We start from the raw sequence: 20,266 nt of genomic DNA on the forward strand, positions 1-20,266 counted from the left end.
AAAATGTTGCCTTAAGTCTGTCATAAAAAAACATGAAACTTAAAAAGGTTTATTACATCCATTAAGGATTTTTCAAATCAGAGCATAAATGTCAGTGGGGGATTCCCTGCTAGTACATGATCATCGAAGATAATTGTGTGCCCTTTGTGCCTGCATATATGTAATATATATTCAACGTTTATTTAAATTTCTATAAATTTTGACCAATTATCTTTGATCATCATTCTTTTTTTGCATTTCAGATGTTTCTTCTGCATCATTTTCCTTCTTTCCCAAGAACATCATTCAGAACTTTTTTTTTAAGTAAACTCTCCAGTTGTGGTTTCTCAAAAAATACATTTCTATCCTCTACTTTTGCTGTATACAGAAATCTCTCTAGGCACATAATTACTCTTCAGCACATTAAAGACCAGGAATCGAACCCAGGGCCCCTGTATTGGGAGCATGGAGTCTTAGCCACTGCCCCACTGCCTTGTTTGTACTACTGCTGATCAGAATCCAGTCACTAGTCTGTCATTCCTAATCTCTCTTTCAACTCTGGTGCTTTACCCTTGTCAATGGTGTTTTGCAATCATAAGCCTAAGTGTGGAATTCTTCATTATTCTACTTGGAGTTCACTGAACTCTTTGAAATCTGATGCATTTTTCATCAATTCTGTAAAATATTCATTCATTTACCTCTTCAAATTTGCTCTTCACCAACTTCTCTATTACTTCCTCTGGAATGCCAATAAAATATTCTATACCTTCTAATCCTGTATTCCACCTCTTTTTGTATCAATCTCTCTTTCTTTCTTATTTCCCACATCTTTGTCTTCCTGAGAAATTATATCCTGAGCAATTTGAGATCTTTCTTCCAGTTCACCAATTCTCTCTTCAGTTGTTTCTAAGATGCATTCAACTTCTACAGTAAGTCTCTAAGTTCTTTCTACATTTTCATTTCAGAAGTTCCTTTTGGTTCTTTCCTCAAATCTATCCAATCAATATTTTGTTTTTTGATCATCCTTTCAGCGTGTGTGTGCACTCAGTTGCTCAACTGTGTCCAATTCTTTGCAATCCCATGGACTATAGCTGTCTCCTCTATCCATGGAATTTTCCAGACAAGAATAATGGAGTGGGTGGCCATTTTCTCCTCCAATCCTTTCAGTACCTTCCTTCTTTCCTTGGCCATACCACCACAACCAGATTGAACCCGGGCCTGTTGCAGTGAAAGCTCAGAGTCCTAATCACTGGACCACCAGGGAATTTCCAGTAGCTTCCTTCTTTTAAACATTCTAATTATATAGTCTGTATCTGATAATTCCAGTATGTGTAATATCCAAAATCAAAGGGTTTGAGTTTCTGCTGAGATCTGTTTTTTTTTAATGCTAAACCATGTTCATTAAGACTTCCGTGTTTTATGATTTTGTTCCACACACTTGTTTTCTTTGAATCTTTATTTGTGGGAATTTTAATGGTTGTTTAAAATGTGCTCTTCAGGAGAGGATTTGTTTTCTTTCTGTTGGATGACTACACAGTAAGACTATCAATCTGGTATCACTTAAATTTTTCTTTAAAATCTATCTATCTGGTTGTGCTGGGTCTTAGTTGCACCAAGTGGAAGCTAGTCACCTGACCAGGGATCAAACCCAGGGCCCCTGTATTGGGATCATGGAGTCTTAGCCACTGGACCATGGGGGGAGTTCCCATGACTTAAAGTTTTCAATATGGGTTTTTGGAGAACAAGAAGTAGTGGGAATTTCAGCCCTACCTTGCATCAAAGAGGATTTGTGGTTAATATAAGACCCCTCTTTGCACCAACCCAGAGCCAAGACTAAAGCTGACCAGTTTTCTTTTTCTCTGATAGAGCTTGTTTTTTCCGTTAGGGTGCTGTGTGCTTCAGTGAAAGATCCTGTGTGGCACAGATAAGACCCAATGCAGCCAAACAAACTGGAAATGGTGATCCACTCCAGTACTCTTGCCTGGAGAATTCCACAGACGAGCCTGGTGGGCTACAGTCCACGGGGTTGTAGAGTCAAACACAACTGAGCACGCACGTCAGCATAACACAACCATGCCTGCAAGCTTGGGGTAGATAGGGTCAGGTGTAATTAAGTTTGAAGTTTCAGGGCTTCCCAGGTGGCGCTAGGGGTTCGTTCCCTAGTCCAGGAAGGTCCCACATGCCAAGGGGCAACTAAACCAATGCCCCACAACTACTGAGCCCATGCTCTAGAGCCTGAGAGCTGCAACTACCAAAGTCATTGCGATGAGAAGCCCTCGCACCACAACAAATAACAGGCCCCATTCACCACAACTAGAGAAAGCCTGTGTACAGCAACAAAGACTCAGAACAGCCTAAAATAAATAAATCTAAAAAAAAAGAGAGAGAAGAACAAAGTACTAATACTGGCACTTTAAAGCTAAACTGAAGAGGAATTCCAACAATTAAAAGTGTACTATGGTATAACAGACAAAAATTTACTCTACTCTGCCACCTAGTAATTATGCAGTCACTGATCTCAGCTTCCTTGTTTTAAAAAATGTAATGGCTGCTCTACCAAAACTCCTTATGTTTTTACAAACCCTGGACACCTGCCTTTGTCTTGGTCACTACTTCTCTTTCCTTCTTGTTATTTGTACATACTTCTAATTTGTTACCACTGTAATAGTTTATTAAGTGTTCTTTACAACAAGGCACTGGACTCAATCAAAAAAGGTAGCTGGGTCATCCTCTACTATTTCAGCTATTAAAATAAACCAGGCTGAGAGCAGACCTTCAACTGTCAATCTGAATGGAATAGTAGAGGCATAAGTGCAAAAAAAAAAAAAAAGAAATTAATGTTTAGATACTGTATTTACCCTTCTGATGTGACAGAAAATCAGAGTTGATACAATCTTCCTTTTTTTCATATGCCTGTTTAAAATAGAAGTCTTTTATTGGAGTGCTTCTTGGCTTATGATTTCAGGGCTGACAAAGGCTTTCACAATAAACATCAAAACCAATAACAAAATGTCAAACCTAGCAAGGAAGCAAAAGCATCTTTGAAGTAGCACCAAAGATAAATAACCAAAGCAACATCTGAACTTAGTGATGTTAATTGACAACTGTTTCATACCATAATTAGCTCAGGGAAAAGAACAATCAATTTCCTAATAGTACCACCAGCTAGCCCCGACAGGACAGGTACACAGATAATTTTTAAAAACCTCTATGGAGGGCTTCCCTGGTGGCTCAGTGGTCAAGAATCCACCTACCAATGCAGGAGACACTGGTTTGATCCCTGATCTGGGAAGATTCCCCCGTGTCACAGAACAACTAAGCCTATGTGCCACAACTACTGACCTGTGCTCTAGACTTCAAGAGGCACAACTTCTGAGCCCACATGCCACAGCTACTGAAGCTTGAGTGCCCTAGAGTCTGTGCTCTGCAACAAGAGGAGCCACCGAAAGAAGCAAATGCACCGCAAATACAGAGTAGTCCCCACTTACTGCAACTAGAGGAAAGCCCACGCAGCAACAAAGATCCAGCACAGCCATAAATAAATAAGTAAATAAACAAAAACTATATTAAAAATAATTCTATGAAACCTTCCTGACAGTTAAGACTGCATACTTCTTCCACAGCAAGCAGTATAGGTTCAATCTCTGGCCCAGGAACTAAGATCCCACATGCCCTGCAGCAAGGCCAAAACAAAGAAACAAAATCTCTAATTCCCTGGTAGTCCAGTAGGTGGAACTCCGTGCTTCCCCTGCAAGGGGCATGGGTTCAATGCCTAGTCAGGGAACTGGGATCTCACCAGTTGAATGGTGTGGCAAAAAAAAAAAAAAAAAAACAACAAAAAACACCTCTAAGTAGCAATTTTATTTTTATTTTTTTAGGTAGCAATTTTAGAAAGCAAGTCATCTTTACATTTGCTCCTATGCAGAATGCGAACAGTGCATGCTTGTTAGTATTCAGAATCCACTCTGGATAAATTAGACAGCAAAGTAAATAAAAGGTAGTGTCACTGTCACTGGAAAGGCTGAAAAATTAGATGCAAAGGTAATCTCACTCAAAATAATGTTGCTGAAGTGGCTTGATGAGGAAATCACTATCCATGCCACCATCAAGTGGTAAATGCCAAAAGTCAAATCCATCACAACTTTTATTATTACCAGTACCAATGTTACTTCTCCATCAGGAACTCAACCTTGCAACTATTAACTCTACTTAAAGCTGACCACCGCTACTGCCACTCCTGACTACAAAATGGAAGTTAAGAATAGAACCCTCATTTTCCTACACTGTATATATTTTCACCTGTATGTGTGGTCTGACTATCAGCTCTTAGTAACATGCCTGCATCCATCAAGGTATAAGGGAATCTTGGAATTTGAGTTTTGACTAGTACGGTCACTGGAGAGGCCTAACTCATTATGCAGACATTTCTACAAATATAGAAAGCTACTCAAGAGCTGGGAGACCCCAAATATGACAAAGAGACTAAGACTAATATTTAACATACAAGATATTAATATATTGTCCCATATATACTTATTTATAAATAAATATACAATATTGGGGAACTATGATTTTTTTAAACTTACCTTTTACTTACTGATGGGATGTACTAGTTCACTGAGCATTTAATAATCACTCAAAATAATTAACTAGATGCCTTTCAGCAATATACTACCGATAAATGTGATGTCTCCCTTGCTAATGGTGCCAAGAATAACCAAAGTGTGAGGTCTGTGGCATATAGACAGCAGTACACCTGGGCATATTTATATTTTTCACCAGCCTAGTTTAACAGTACACTTGAAAAGCCATTAATGTACACAAGAAGACATATAAGAATGTATATTGCAACACTGATCCCGTTAGTCAAAGACTGAAAACCACCTAAATGTCCACCTATAGACAAATGGTTAAATAAAACACAGTGTATTTCATAACACAGAACACTATAAGCAAAAAAAAAAAAAAAAAAAAGACAAGTCTACATACATCAATGTGAAAGTGCTTCAAGGCATATTGTTCCATGAAAAAATTCAAGGTGCAAAACAATAAGCATTTTTAAATTTATATTAACAAACACATAAAATCATTGTACAGATAAGCATATTGGTATGTAAAAACAGAAAAGGTCTGGAAGGTTACTATTAACTGCAAACTAGTTAAAGATCTGCCAAACACGGAAGATGTACTAAAACAAGCAGGAATAATCAATTGCAAAATGTGAATTTTAGGGAATTCCCTGGTGGTCCACTGGTTAGGACTGTGTGCTTCCACTGCAGGAGTGTGGGTTTGATCCCTGGTTGGGGATCCTGCATGCCACGCATCACAGTTTAAACAAAACAAAAAAAAAAATCTGCAACACCTACGTAAAGCAATCTGTCAATACTGATGTGAAAAACTTTTAAAACATTCACCATATGAGCTACCACAGTAAATGTTAGTCTAAGAGCTTCACACACAAGAATGTTCTTTATAGAATTACTCAACATAAAGAAAATTTGGAAAATGACAACGTCCATCAAAAAAACAAGTTGATGTGCCTTTCTATAACAAATAATCTTTAAAATGACACAATAATGAACCCGACAAGTCAGTTTAACAAGAACAAAAACTTATTTTTCCATCTGAATTCTAGATAACCACCTTTGACTCATCTTTTGACTAAGGTTTAATAAAGAACTCCATAAAAATCCTTATCTCTCCCACAGAACTAGAAATAAGCCCGTGAGGCTACACAGTTATATAAAACATCTATTAAAGGATGTAAATTATCTAAGTGCATGCTGAAACTATCTGCCAACATACACATGTCAGCACACACATACTCACAAACCACCACAAAAATATTCAAATTGTCAGTGTGTAAAACTAACAGATCAACACTTCTATTTCTAAGCAATACATGTCATTACTGAATAAGCCAAAAGCAGTCTTCATGACTGACCCATTTTATGCTAGTTCCTATCTGGGAAAAGATAAAAAGGAAAGGAAAAAAAGGAAACATCAATTTCTTGGCAAAACGATACCCTCCGGTCAGAAGAGAGCAGTTTTAAGGTAACAGAACCAAGAGTTAGGAAAGTCACCATAAATATGGCAAAACCATCTCTGTGGTCATACACAGATTTGACCACATATGTTTGGTCAAAACATAGATTTGTTTTACTTACCTATTTACTATTAGAAACAGAAATCCCATGCCACTTAACCCTACAAATGCTGAAAAACAGAAATAAAGTAAATAGAATGATTAAACTCATTTGCCTTATGTCAGATCAATCATCGAGGTTTAATTTTTACATCTCCAATATTGAGAGGACCACAAAACTACATTAAAAAAAGAGAATTCCAGCAGTTACGAGTCTGTGCTTCCACAGCTAGGCGGATGGGTTCAATCGCTAGTAGGGGAACTAAGATCCTACAAGCTGCACAGGTGACCAAAAAAAAAAAAAAGACAAAACAAACACCTGTCATTTCATCCAGCATGAAACTTCAGAGTCCTACTAGAATAGGCTTAGGGCATTTTATAAAAAATAAAAATGAAAACTGGGAAATTTTCACCCTTCTCACAAGGAAGGACAGTGAGCATTTACGAAACACTGAATTCATCTTCATAACAACTACATTAAATTTTATCATCTACATTTTGCAGATACGGAAAAACTTACTTTACCTAAATGTAATCTACCCAGGGTTACATAGCTAATAGAGACAGAGCCAGAATTTGAACCTAAGCTGTCCAGAGAGTGCCACTACACTACAGTGGCTCTTAACCACTATACTACAGTGCCTCAGAGAAAACTTTAAGACAAATAGTTAACACTATTTAAGGAATATTGCAAATCTCCTTACCAAATCAAACAGTCCCTGGCCCAAAGGCTAGTTAAGAGTGGTAACAATACAGAAGAAATGGATACAGAAAAAGAGCTACCAGATAAGAACTAGAGTACTCAGGGCAGAAGTCAATTGAGCTCTGCAATGGTTTCTATCTTAGGGCCATGGTACAACTAACTTCCAGTTAGAAAAGAAAGAAAAATGGTAGTCTGTGCAATAAAATTTACCCCTTATAACAAAGCACTTATCCTAACTTGAATTATTTCGTCTGCAAGCTCCACAATGGCAGTGACCTCATCTATGGTTTACCCTTCTCTAGCACTCTGAACAGATCAACAATAAAATTTATATGCTATATGCGAGTTTCTTAAACTGTAGTGCTTATAAGAATCATCCGGGGACTTTTAAGAAAAAGGAAGATTCTGATTCAGCAGTTCAGAGATAGGGCAGAGAGTTTGTATTCTAACAAGTCCTGGGTAAAGAAGTTTGCTGAGGCTCACACTTTGAAGAGCAAGGGAACTGGACCACCCTAAGTCATATGCCAAGTTGTCAAAAATCAGGATTCACTTATTCCACACCCAGAAGAAAACCTTAAGTTTATTCATCAATAAAGCTATAACTGCTGGTCCTCCACTATTAGAGGAAAAGATAAGTTCCCTAAATTCTCACTACTTCAATCAGATGACAGATGATGACTGCTTTAAAAAAAAAAAAAAAATGAGGCTGCCATAGATTACCAGCTTAACTTTTGGAGTCATGGATTGCTCTAATATATAATCAAACAGACTACTTACAGAAAGTTCTACTGAGATTAATGCACCACCTTATTGTTAAAGATTAGGAACCCAACTGATAGGTATTTAGCATTTAAATAGTCATCAAAATAAAGAAGGCAATGCCAAAGAATGTTCAAACTACCACACAACTGCACTCATCTCACATGCTAGCAAAGCAATGCTCAAAAATTCTCCAAGCAAGGCTTCAACAGTACATAAATCAAGAACTTCCAGATGTTCAAGTTGGATTTAGGAAAGGCAGAGAAACCAGAGATCAAATTGCCAACATCCTCTGGATCATAGAAAAAGCAAAAGAATTCCAGAAAAACATTTACTTCTGCTTCAATGACTACGCTAAAGCCTTTGATTGTGTGAATCACAACAAACTGTGGGAAATTCTTCAAAAGACAGGAATACTAGACCACCTTACCTGCCTCCTGAGAAACCTGCATGCAGGTCAAGAAGCAACAGTTAGACCTGGACATGAAACAATGGACTGGTTCCAAATTGGGAAAGGAGTACGTCAAGGCTGTACACTGTCACTCTGCTTATATAATTTATATGCAGAGTACATCATGAGAAACGCTGGACTGGATGAAGCACACAGTGGAATCAAGATTGCCAGGAGAAACACCAATAACCTCAGATAGGGAAAAGACACCACTCTTATGGCAGAAAGCAAAGAGGAACTAAAGAGCCTCTTGATGAAAGTGAAAGAGGAGAGTGAAAAAGCTGGCTTAAAACTCAACATTCAAAAAAGGAAGATCATGGCATCTGGTCCCATCACTTCATGGCAAATAGATGGGGAAACAATGGAAACAGTGACAGACTTTATTTTCTTGGACTCCAAAATCACTGCAGATGGTGACTGCAGCCATGAAATTAAAAGACGCTTGCTCCTTGGAAGAAAAGCTATGACCAACCTAGACAGCATATTAAATAAAGCAGAGACATTACTTTGCCAACAAGCTATGGTTTTTCCAGTAGTCACGTATAGATGTGAGAGCTGGACCATAAAGAAGGCTGAGCGCCAAAGAATTGATGCCTTTGAACTGTGGTGTTGGAGAAGACTCTTGAGAGTCCCTTGGACTGCAAGGAGATCAAACCGGTCAATCCTAAAGGAAATTAGTCCTGAATATTCATTGGAAGGACTGATGCTGAAGCTGAAACTCCAATACTTTGGCTACCTCATGTGAAGAGCTGACTCACTGGAAAAGTCTTTCCCTGATGCTGGGAAAGATTGAAGGCAGGAGAAGGGAGAGATGACAGAAGATGAGATGATTGGATGGCATCACCAACTTAATGGACATGAGTTTGAGCAAGTTCCAGGAGATGGCAAAGGACAGGGAAGCCTGGCGTGCTGCAGTCCATGGGTCTGCAAAGAGTCAGACACAACCGAGCAACTGAACAACAACAAAATACCAAGTCATTTTACTTCAAATTGGTCATCTGATAAAGTCAACAGCTAATTATACAAATGAGCTCAAAAAAACCTCAAAACTCAAATACCAAAATAATCCTTTTCAAAAAAGGACAACTTTTAATTTCTAGTGTGTACAGTCAAGTGAGCAAACCATTTGTTATGGAAACTGAGATGAGACTTATCTTTCACAACTAATATGTGAAAGAAAACTCACATATATTTATTGTGTACCAGACACTAAGTGCTTTACATTGACTGTCAATCCTCTTAACAACTCTTTCAGACAGATAATAAGTACAAATATTATCTCATACTTTAACATTATCCTGAATTTACAGATAAGGAAACTGAGAAACATGTGTTAAACAACCTGCACAAGGTCATACTAGAAAGTTGCCTAACCTAAGCAGGCAGCCTGGCCCCAGAGTCCATGTTCTTAACCATTCTTTTATGCAATCTTTCATATAACTGTATCTTATCATTATTACTCAGTCACTGCCCTATTTTTTTTCCTTCCTCCAACTCAAAAGAATAACCCTATTTCCCTTAGCTAGCTCAACTGTAATTCTCAATGCCTTCAACAACAAATACTTTGATACCAACTTAGAACACTGTCTTGCCTTTTTAATGATATGGGGGAAAAAACTTGCCAACAAGCACACAGTGAGCCTCTAATATCTTCTGAAAAAAATTATCATACAAACCAAGACATTTTTGAGATTAAAATGGGACAGCTGTTCCAGAAAACAGGTGTACACTATGACTGTTCAGGTCAAAATGGGAGGTATGGCCGATTTTCCTTGTTTTGCAGTTTGTAGTATCCAGTGAAAACACTGCCCAACTCTACACTAGATAAACCCTTGATTACTTCTGACTTTCCCGTCCTGACACAGAAAATACTCTTCTCTTTCCTCAATAATATATAAACCAAACAAAACTTAATTCCACATCCTTGGCTCTCTGCCTATGCTCATACCATACTACTAGTAATATTCATCTAAAGTATTCCTCTGTCTTTAATTTGGAGCCAGTCATTAATACATAGAGAAAGATTTTCTAAACTAAAAATTGGTTCAAATGTCTTGACAAGGCAACGGACAAGAGACGAAGCATGAGTATTATGTGATATTCAAATTACTTTTCCTTACATTTACTTACACTTACACATTAGAAGGGTTTCCCTGGTGGCTCAGAGGTTAAAGCGTCTGCCTGCAATGCGGGAGACCGAGGTTCGATCCCTGGGTTGGGAAGATCCCCTGGAGAAGGAAATGGCAACCCACTCCAGTATTCTTGCCGGGAGAATCCCATGGAGGGAGAAGCCTGGTAGGCTACAGTTTACAGGGTCGCAAAGAGTCGGTCACGACTGAGTTACTTCACTTTCACTTTCAAAGTATAAAAACTTTAAGGTAATTAACTGCTTTGCCTTACTGAGAATCAGAGCAAATTAGTAACAAGCCTAGGATTAGGCAGAACTCAAAAGATACATGTGTCTCTTTTTTAATATAAATTTATTTATTTTAATTGGAGGCTAATTACTTTACAATATTGTAGTGGTTTTGCCATACATTGACATGAATCCGCCACAGGTTTACATGTGTTCTCCATCCTGAACCCCCCCCCCACCTCCCTCCCCATCCCATCCCTTTTGGGTCATCCCAGTGCACCAGCCCCAAGCACCCTGTCTCATGCATCAAACCTGGACTGGCGATCCATTTCACACGTGATAATATACATGTTTCAATGCCACTCTCCCAAATCATCCCACCCTCGCCCTCTCCTTCAGGGTCCAAAAGACTGTTCTATACATCTGTGTCTCTTCTGCTGTCTCATATATAGGGTTATTGCTACCATCTTTCTAAATTCCATATATATGCATTAGTATACTGTATTGGTGTTTTTCTTTCTGGCTTACTTCACTCCGTATAATAGGCTCCAGTTTCATCCACCTCATTAGAACTGATTCAAATGTATTCTTTTTAATGGCTGAGTAATATTCCATTAAATCAGTGCTATCACACAGTAGTCTTTGCAATAAACAGTGCTACTATCATGTAGTTTTAATAAATTTCCCAGAAATATCTAATACATAAAAGTAAAAATTTCAGTCATTTGGAAGGCCATATCCTGGACAATTTACACAATGACACACTTGCTGTGATGATCAAATGATAATGTCTGTCAAGACTTTACCTAGACTGTATTGCAAACAAGGTTTACTGTATCACATAAACACCATTAACACAACCTAAATAGTAGAAGAATCACTCTCAAACTACAGATAGGAAGTTGCTCAAAAAAAGCTGTCACTTGCCTCAGGTCATAGCTAACATTTGATCCCAGGATTCCAAACCAAAACCCTTACAAAAAATCACAGTTCGAAAGTTTAGAACAGAAACTGGAAACCTCCCTCAAGAATGAACTTTAAAGAAAACACAACTTAAGCAAAATGCAGAATATAGGAATGATAAATTAAAATGCTACAAGCACTATCAGAGCTGGAGTCATTTTTCATTTTCACTTAAGAATACTCTCGAAGTGGAAATTAAAAAATCTTTTTTAAGACTTCACAGTGACAGCGGCATTAGTTTCTCCATTTCCTCTACTTTCTGCTCCTCTGCAATACAGTCACAGACCCCATCTCTAACCACAGGGTCAAAACCTTTTTTTTTAAGCTCCTAGGTATGACACAGTGATAAAGAATCTGCCTGTCAATGCAGGAGATGCAGGTTTGATCCCTGAGTCAGAATGATCCTCTGGAGGAGGAAATGGCAACCCACTCCAGTATTCCTGCATGAAGAATTCCACAGACAAGAGGAACCTGGCAGGCTACAGTCCATGGGGTCACAAAGAGTCAGACACAACTGTGCCAATTGAGCACACGCGTGCACACATGCAAAGACCAAAATTATAGATTTTAAATATTCATGTCTAGTACTTAGGAACATTTCCATCAGCTGAAAAGTAATATGGAGCAGGGAGACAGCCTGAACAAATCCAACCAGATAGAAAATAGTTGAATAGCAATATTTCTAATTTCCAGTTTTTCACATGTAATTTGAAGCACCTTGAGGTACTTCTACATCTTTATATTCACTTCTGAGCATGCTATTCCACTTTTCACACTATGAAAATAGAAAATAATTTCTACTTCATTTTCAATCCATTACATCTGAAAGTATTTCTTTGAAAATGTCTATCCATTTAAAAATTCTGCATCCAGAATTTTCCAATAAATATTCCAAACTCAAATTGTTCAAAAACTTCTCAGCTATTTACTTATTTATTACTTCCTGGCAATCAGTTCACAATTTGTGTAGACATTTTCTTTTTTTCAGTCATTTTTGAAAAATCATTTTCAGTCGGTGATCTCTAATAACTTTTTATAAATACAAACCTATTTAAGCTAATGGGGAAAAACAGTACTGTACTGAGGGTAAAAGACACAAAACTATTCATAATTACTGCAACATAATATCAATTTTTATTATCAAGGCAAATATGTCACTTATTTCAGATTCTAAGGCTAATCTAAAATTTAAAATGTTATCACCTAAAAGAGGCAGAAAAATTTACAAGTCAGATAAGTTATTTTAAAAATTGTGTAAGGGACATCCCCTGGTGGTCCAATGGTTAAGAATCTGCCTGCCAACATAGCGGACACAGGCTCAATCCCTTGTGCAGCCACAACTACTGAACCTGTGAGCGCTACAGCCCATGCTCAACAGGAAAAAACACCACAATGAAAGTCCATGCAGCGCAACTAGAGAGTAGCCCCCACTCATCACAACTACAGAAAGCCTGCACAGCAATGAAGATACAGAAATAAATAAATAAAATACTTTTTAAAATTGTGTAAGATCTGGGGGAAGGGAGAACAGGGATTTACTGCTTAATGTGTACAGAGTTTCAGTCTTGCAAGATGAAGCTTCTGGATAGGGATGGTGGTAGTGGTTGCACAACAATGTAAATACTTGTAAGTTCTTAATACAACTGAACTGTATATTAAAAATGGTTAAGATGATACATTTTATGTATACTTTCCATAATTAAAATTATTTTTTAAAAATTACGTGAGAGTATTAAACATCCTTGAGTATTTATTTTTAGAGAAAAACTCAAACAGAGACAGAAATCCAATTAAAACATTGCCAAACAACTAGAGCAGACATAATTGGCTGGAAATATTGGAGGGGGGAAATGATCTGAATAAAATGTTAGCGAACTATAAAAATATGAAAATAACTGCAAACTGTCTCCTCAGTGCTCAAAAACTTAAGTAATTCAATAATCACCAGAAGAACACTGCACATTGCTGTTTCAAACTTTCAGAATTTTTGTAACCAAGTATGTTGGAGCAAGTTTGACAATTTGGTATATTATCCAAAAGTTTTTACCTCTACACAAAGACAGACACTGTATGTGTCTACTTCAGGACAGAGGTGAGATAAAAACAATAAACTACTGAAGTCGGTATAGACCTTTGCAAGATCAAGTTTTTAAAAAGTTACATCTTAAGTATTATTTAAAATAGGATTCCTTGTCTGCCTATAGATTTCTGCAGTAAACTGCAATATGAGGAGGCCATGGCAACCCACTCCAGTATTCTTGCCTGGAGAATCCCTATGGACAGAGGAGCCTGTTAGGCTACAGTTCATAGCATCGCCCAAGAGTTGGACACGACTGAGCGACTAAGCACAGCACAGCACATACTGCAATTCAGAGTTCTAACTCCAGCTTCAATACTCACTAGCTGCATGATCTTGGGCAAGTTTCTTTAATTTTCTGTGACTTAGTTTATCTCTAAAATGGAGGTAATAATGCTACCTACTTCATAGGTAGGTTTGAGTTGATGTATATAAATGTATACATGCAGCAAGACTCAAGAGGCCTGACACACAGTAAGCACAATTTATGTGTACACCACTATTATTACAGTATTATCATTACTATCCTCTACCCCACTGATTCCAGTTATAAAATAATTAAGCCGGGGTCTCTCCAGAAAAATGCATGCAAATAAAAGACTTTGAACACAACTGCAGAGGACTCATCGATCCTATATTAGAGAACTCCTATTCAAAGCAACTTGGTTTGTAGTCAAGTGGTTATTAACCTCCTTGGACCTTTTCAGTAGTCATTAACCTATGAATCTCTTCTCAGAATATTTTTAAGTATATGAAAAATGCAGAACCACAAAATAAATTACAGTTACCAAAATATTTTAAAATGTCTACTTTAGACATTTACCTACAATAAATAGGTAATTATTTTTTTTTCCCTCAACCAAGTTCTGTGTTTGGGGACCCAGATTAGGAACCCTTGGGTCACTGGAGAGTAAGTGCAAAAATAAGTTTTGGAATCAGTGACTTGTGTTCTAGAAGTCAGACTTCAGACTTTAGTCCTCACATTATTTACACCTGAATGACCTTGGACATCAAACTCATTTAGAATAATTCCTACATCATGAGGTTACAGGCACTGAATATTAGTTAATAAAATGCCAAAAGGCCAGTGTGTTATATTTTACCGATTTTAATACCATGTAATTAGACCCAAATATTTAGTGCCATTGTTAATTTTCAGGAAAACTCATTATATGTAAAAACAAAAAAGTGAAACAACAACAAGAAACTAAAAGTCAAATATTGATTCACAAAGAAAATGATTAATGGAAATATTAGTTATATGTAACATTAAGTGAGAGTCAGGATTTGGCATCAGAATGACCTGTATCTAAATCCCAGCTCCACTATTTTAGGTTTACTAAGTTATTTAACCTCTCACCTCAGTTTTCTCATCTGTAGAACACTGCAATGTTGTTTTAGAAATAAGAGAAGTTCAGCTTAAGCTGTCAATAAATGGAGCTATTACTAAGGTTCACGTTTTAACAAAGCCAAAGCAATCAATTTGGAACTCAAGTTTGTTTTGGAATTCATCTTGATATGACTGGAACTTCACAGTTTTTTGCCGGGTAAAACACATACACTTAAAACCTGCAGCATTTGCTTGGCGTAACATTCCTAATACAAACTGGTGCTGTTTAAAATCATATCTGATTTCTTATTCTGCCCAAGGAAATCAACGAGGATTAGAAAAACCAAACAGACTCAATAACTTAAAATCTTTTCATGATGTACTTGGAATGTTCCAGTGAATGTTTATTATCAATGTTGAAATATTCTAAAAGGTAGCTTGCCTCTTTAAAATCCAATTATCAGCTACACCGTCGATTAAAAAAAAAACCGTAGAAGCCCGTATTTATGTCGGAATATTACGGACTAAGATTCTTCCCTTCGTCTGAAAGAAACCCGCCATAGACTGGCCCTGGTTCCCGACCCATTATACAACCTGTAAATTCCTTCTCTTATTGAAAAGATTCTTTTTATGGGCATAGTGAACAAGTGCCAAGTTGCGAAGTTGCAGCTTTGCTGGTTTGACGTTTTCACAATGCAAGAACAATACGATCTGGAATCTACTCAAAGCATTAGCCAGGCAGTCAGCTGATGCTCACTGCACACAAGAGAAAGACAGAAATAAGAGAAACCGAACCTTGTATTTATGTAAAACAGGTATCCACTACCTTGAAAACTAAAATAAGCCAACAACAGACGTTCCGGTTAAAGTAATAAAAGTGCTGCAGTCCATGGGGTCGCAAAAAGTCGGACACGACTCTGCGACTGAACAACAAATTGTTAAATAACAATGCAAAAAAAAAAAAAAGCTTTGCCCGAACTAGGTTTCGCTCGCTCTTGGAATTTTCCCTGTAAAAGGCTCTTATCGGTTCATAAAACCGGTCCCTCATCACGGAGTCGCTGCCTGAGTAACTTTTATAAAAGGTCAAAGCGGTGCCTTTCAAGGCTTCCAAATCCTACAGGCTTTCTCCTTCGTTCACAGTAACTCGCTTTCCACCCACAGAACGTTCCAGAGACGAAGGATGGGGACCAAACAAAATCTGGTGGGGGCTGCTAGAAAGAGGCTTTCAACTTTCTTTTCCAAACACTCGGACGGAATTTCACCTTCCTCCCTCGGTGGCCCCACATGTTGCTCGCCTGCTCCCAGAGGGCCGCGCGAGGCCTCGCTTCACCCGGAACGCGCCCACCTGATTACCCTTCTCTCCCCAGACTCCGCCCTCCGCCCCCCCACCCCCAGCTCGCCTCCTTTAGGAGGTCCATATGGGACGCTTTCCCCTTCCTCCGATCCTCACACCGCACAGACAAGCCTCGATTCTCCACCTCCGGTTCTCCCCCACCAAGGCACTCGCCCCCCCCTCCCCCGCCTCCCAAAGTGCGGCGAGCGCGCAGCGCGGAGCCGCGGGCCTGCACGGCCCAGGTGCTGTGTCAGCCTGTCTGCCGGCTCCGCGCCGTGTACGGCCTGGAAAGTCACATGGCGCTGGGACTGGCCGGCGCCTCCACACTCCAGCTCTCCTCAGAGCACGATGAGGTTCCCAAGTCCACTCACCTCCACGAAGAGCAACATGTCTTCCTCTGCTCGGCCCAATCGTTCTCGCCAACGCGACTCCAACTGGCTTACAGGCCCGAGCCCCAATCGCTAGGATAAGGACACTCGCCTGGCCCCTCCACCCGGCAGCGGACCCGGCTCCTCCCCCGCCGTCAGCCGCTGCGCCCTGACCCGCCCCGTCCCACCTCCCTTGAAACAGCAACTGTTTCCGGCTCTAGAGAACAATTGCTTCCGGGAGAAGAGAAAATCCTCGGCGCGCTCAACTTTTGCACTACCTTTTCCAGCCGCAGTTTGGACTGTACTATCATCTGACCTGGGGGTGGGGAGGATTGAATCTATCAGAGGAATGCACCATTCTGTGCCACGGGGGTGTGGAAAAATTTTACGGGCGCATTTTATCCCTGGCCCATCGGAGAGTTACCATGGTCATAGTAACTCCTTAGTTTCTCATGACCCAAGACCTAGATCTGATAAAAGGCCGAGACTGTGCAAAGTGTACTGAAAAACGGCCAGCCCTACCGAAAAGGCGGTGACTCGCAGAAAAAAAGGAGAGAAAGGAAAAAAAAAGCAGCAGTAATGGTAAACATATTAACAGCAACCCGTTCACATTAAAGGCCTGGCACTATTCTAACTATTATATGTGAATTAGTCTAAACAATTCAACGCGATAATACTGTTATCCCCATTTTACTGTTGAAGGAGCCCTCTAGGGCTTCCCTTGTGGCTCAGTTGGTAAAGAATCTGCCTGCAGTGCAGAGACCTGGGTTCAGTCCCGGGGTTGGGAAGATCACCCGGAGAAGGAAATGGCAACCCACTCCAGTATCCTTGTCTGGAAAATCTCATGGACAGAGGAGCCTGGTGGGCTACAGTACGTGGGGTCGCAAAAAGTCGGGCACGACTGAGCAGCTAACACTTAATGGGAGGGCGGGTTTCCCTAAGACACACATTCGAAGAACTTTGCCCCACGTTCTCTTGAATCAGGTACCCACATCTTTGCTCAGTATGCTGTTTGGTAATATTAATACTTTGTCTGGATAGCCTCTTCATTGATGTCCTGCCATCAATTCAAATGAAATACAATAAAAAAATTTTTAATTAATCTTTATAATTATCTATCAGATGATCCAAATTTTTTATCATCTTTAGCCACACTTACTAGGATTTATCCCTCCCTTAACAGTCTCACTTCTATATCTTAACTCAGACATTTGTTGTTTGAAATAATCATGTCTTGATTTTCAATATATTTTTTCTATTACATTATTTTAAAAAATCTTCCTAAATTGAAGGCTTCATTTTCACCAACTGCTATTATATCCAATGTAATCTCACTTGTGTGTATGCTCGCTAAATCGCTTCAGTTGTGTTGGCCTCTGTGTGACCCTATGGACCGTATCCCGCCAGGTTCCTCTGTCCATTGGATTTCCCAGGCAAGAATACTGGAGTGGGTTGCCATTTCTTTCTCCAGGGGATCTTCCCAACACAAAGATTGAATCCTGATCTCTTGCATTGCTGGCAGATTCTTTACAGTCTGAGCCACCAGGGAAGTAAATTCAAGATTACTTCACTTCAATTAAACCAGTTACTTTTCCCCTGAAATACAAACTCAGCACTCACCTCCAAAGCCATGGCTCAAGGTGTCTCCCCTATCTGGAATACCTTCATTTGTCAATCAACCTTCTCTCTCCATAAGGTTTTCCCAAAGACTCCGTTCCTCACAGATCTCTTCTTCATGTCCCTTGTTTAGCACTTGAATATTATATTCTAACTTAAATTATTTTTTCTTTTTTTGTTGTTTTCCAGTTTATTCACAGGTATCCTATCATATATTCTTCACAGTCTAGGATAATGGTAGCCACATAGTAGTATCTCAACACATGCTCGTCAACTTGAAGAGATTTTTTAAAATTTGTTTTAAAAAGCCTTCATTGCCAGTTGCTGATGAATTCCATGCTGCATAAAAAATATGAGGGAGAGAGAAAGCACAATAATACTAAATTAGTTTAGTTGACCAGCATGTAGGGTGCTTTGTGAATGCCTACTAGGGTAAGCAATGTAAAGGAATCAAGAGGAATTAAGTTATTAAAGGACCTCATAATCTAATAGTATTATCAACAAAGTAATTTAATAGATTAATTGATAATGTCAAGGAATATTGGGTAATGATTGACATTTTAGTGAAACCTCACATTTCTAAAAACAAATAATTCTCCTTAATCGTGGCCCTTTCAGAAAACATTATGAACTCCCTTGAATAAATAGACTTAATTGTGATTTATAGGAAAGGAGGGAGTGATATTTTATGGGGAGGGGGAGGAGGGTATAATCTTAACAATAAAAGAAAGTGCTCTGGACTTAGAGAAGTTTCCACAAGGAAAGGAGTTTTAATATTTATTTATCTACTTACTTACTTATATGGTTGCACTTGGTCTTAGTGGAGGCATGCGAACTCTTAGTAGCAGCATGTGGGATCTAGTTCCCCTGACCAGGGATCTAACCCGAGCCCCCTGCATTGGGAGCACAGAGTCTCAGCCACTGGACCACCAGGGAAGGAGTTTTAAACTGTAATGAATATCCAAATATTTTAGACAGTTTCCATGGAAGTACTGAAAAAGAGTATGCCAAACGTTAGATAAACCTAAAGTACAGGCACTTCCCTGGTGGTCCAGTGGTTAGGAATCCGCCTTCCAATGCAGGGGATACAGGTTCCATCCCTGATTGGAAATAGGATCCCACATGGCACAGGGCAACTAAGCCTGTAGGCTGCAACTATTGAAGCCTGTGTGCACTAGAGCCAGTGCTCTGCAACCAGAAGTCTGCATGCTGCATAGAAGAGCTAGCACAGCCAAAAACGGAAAAAAAGAAACCTAAAGTACAGCATCTGGTTTTGAGAAGTTCAACAACTAGTGGATAGAAACAAATAATAAATAGTTACATTTCAATAAGTACTATAATAGGAAGTTTACAAGGTATTTGGGACCAGAGGGGAGGGATAACTTAGACAAGGGGGTCTTAAAGAGAAGGGAAAATATTTATATATTGCTTGATACTTTTTAAAGACAATTACATTGTGATCCCCTGTATCCCTTTCTCCAAAGGACTGAAACAAATTGTTTAAATTTACAAGTTTTTCAACAAGCACTCATAAAGTACTCATAGTTCTCATAGAGTAATTGGTATACATCTACAATTTGTATAAAATCTAAAACCTACAAAATGATATTACATATTTTATGAACACAAACACCTGCAGTAAAACTATATAAACATAGACTAGACATAAATACATCAGATTTATGCTTCTTATGGCCCTAAATACATCAGATTTATGCTTGTTATTGCCCTCTGAAAATGGACAAAGGGGAAGGAAGGAATCTGGGGAGAATAACAAATGTTATCTCTAATGCTTTATTAAAAAAATATCTGAAGCAAATATGACAAAATGTTAATATCTCTTCATTCTAGCTGATAGTCACATGGCTATTTTTAATATTACTTTCTGTACTTTTTTGCACTTTTTTAAATTAAAAAATAATCTATATAGCCAACAAAACCATCTCTCCTTTCTCTGGTGTCCAAAATATTTTCACCTCCTCTACAAAGGAGCTGCCCAAAGTGATTTTTTTCAGTTATAAAGCAGCCTCTAAGCATACCCTTCAATTTCTCAGCCAACTATGGAACTTCAAAGCCTTCTTCAGTCAGGCTCCTTGAATAAATGAGCCACTAGGCAGTGCAAAGAGTGTGATCTTCATCCAAATACTATCTTCCAAGTTACTACAAGTCTAGGAAAAGTTGAGGG

The 20,266-nt window shown here is 38.8% G+C and overlaps 2 protein-coding genes across 5 annotated transcripts in view; both read right to left on the minus strand.

The window, feature by feature from the left end:
* LARP4 (La ribonucleoprotein 4) overlaps nucleotides 1-16,625 on the minus strand; it is a 69,288-nt gene extending 52,663 nt beyond the window's left edge. For 3 of the 4 annotated variants that reach the window (XM_043884843.1, XM_043884852.1, XM_043884833.1), the window contains exon 1: nucleotides 16,468-16,625. In XM_043884843.1, the coding sequence (XP_043740778.1) occupies nucleotides 16,468-16,485 (18 nt within the window). In that variant the 5' untranslated portion in view covers nucleotides 16,486-16,625. Of the gene's footprint in view, nucleotides 1-6,146; nucleotides 6,196-16,467 lie in introns of all 4 variants that reach the window. The other variant, XM_043884858.1, reaches the window with a different exon arrangement.
* Nucleotides 1-20,266, minus strand: part of LOC122682197 (tubulin alpha-1C chain-like) — a 1,110,822-nt gene that overhangs the window by 71,112 nt on the left and 1,019,444 nt on the right. The gene's annotated exons all lie outside the window — the stretch shown is intronic.

This window comes from Cervus elaphus, chromosome 3, assembly GCF_910594005.1.
Source record: "Cervus elaphus chromosome 3, mCerEla1.1, whole genome shotgun sequence".
In the NCBI taxonomy this organism is placed as follows: domain Eukaryota; kingdom Metazoa; phylum Chordata; class Mammalia; order Artiodactyla; family Cervidae; genus Cervus; species Cervus elaphus.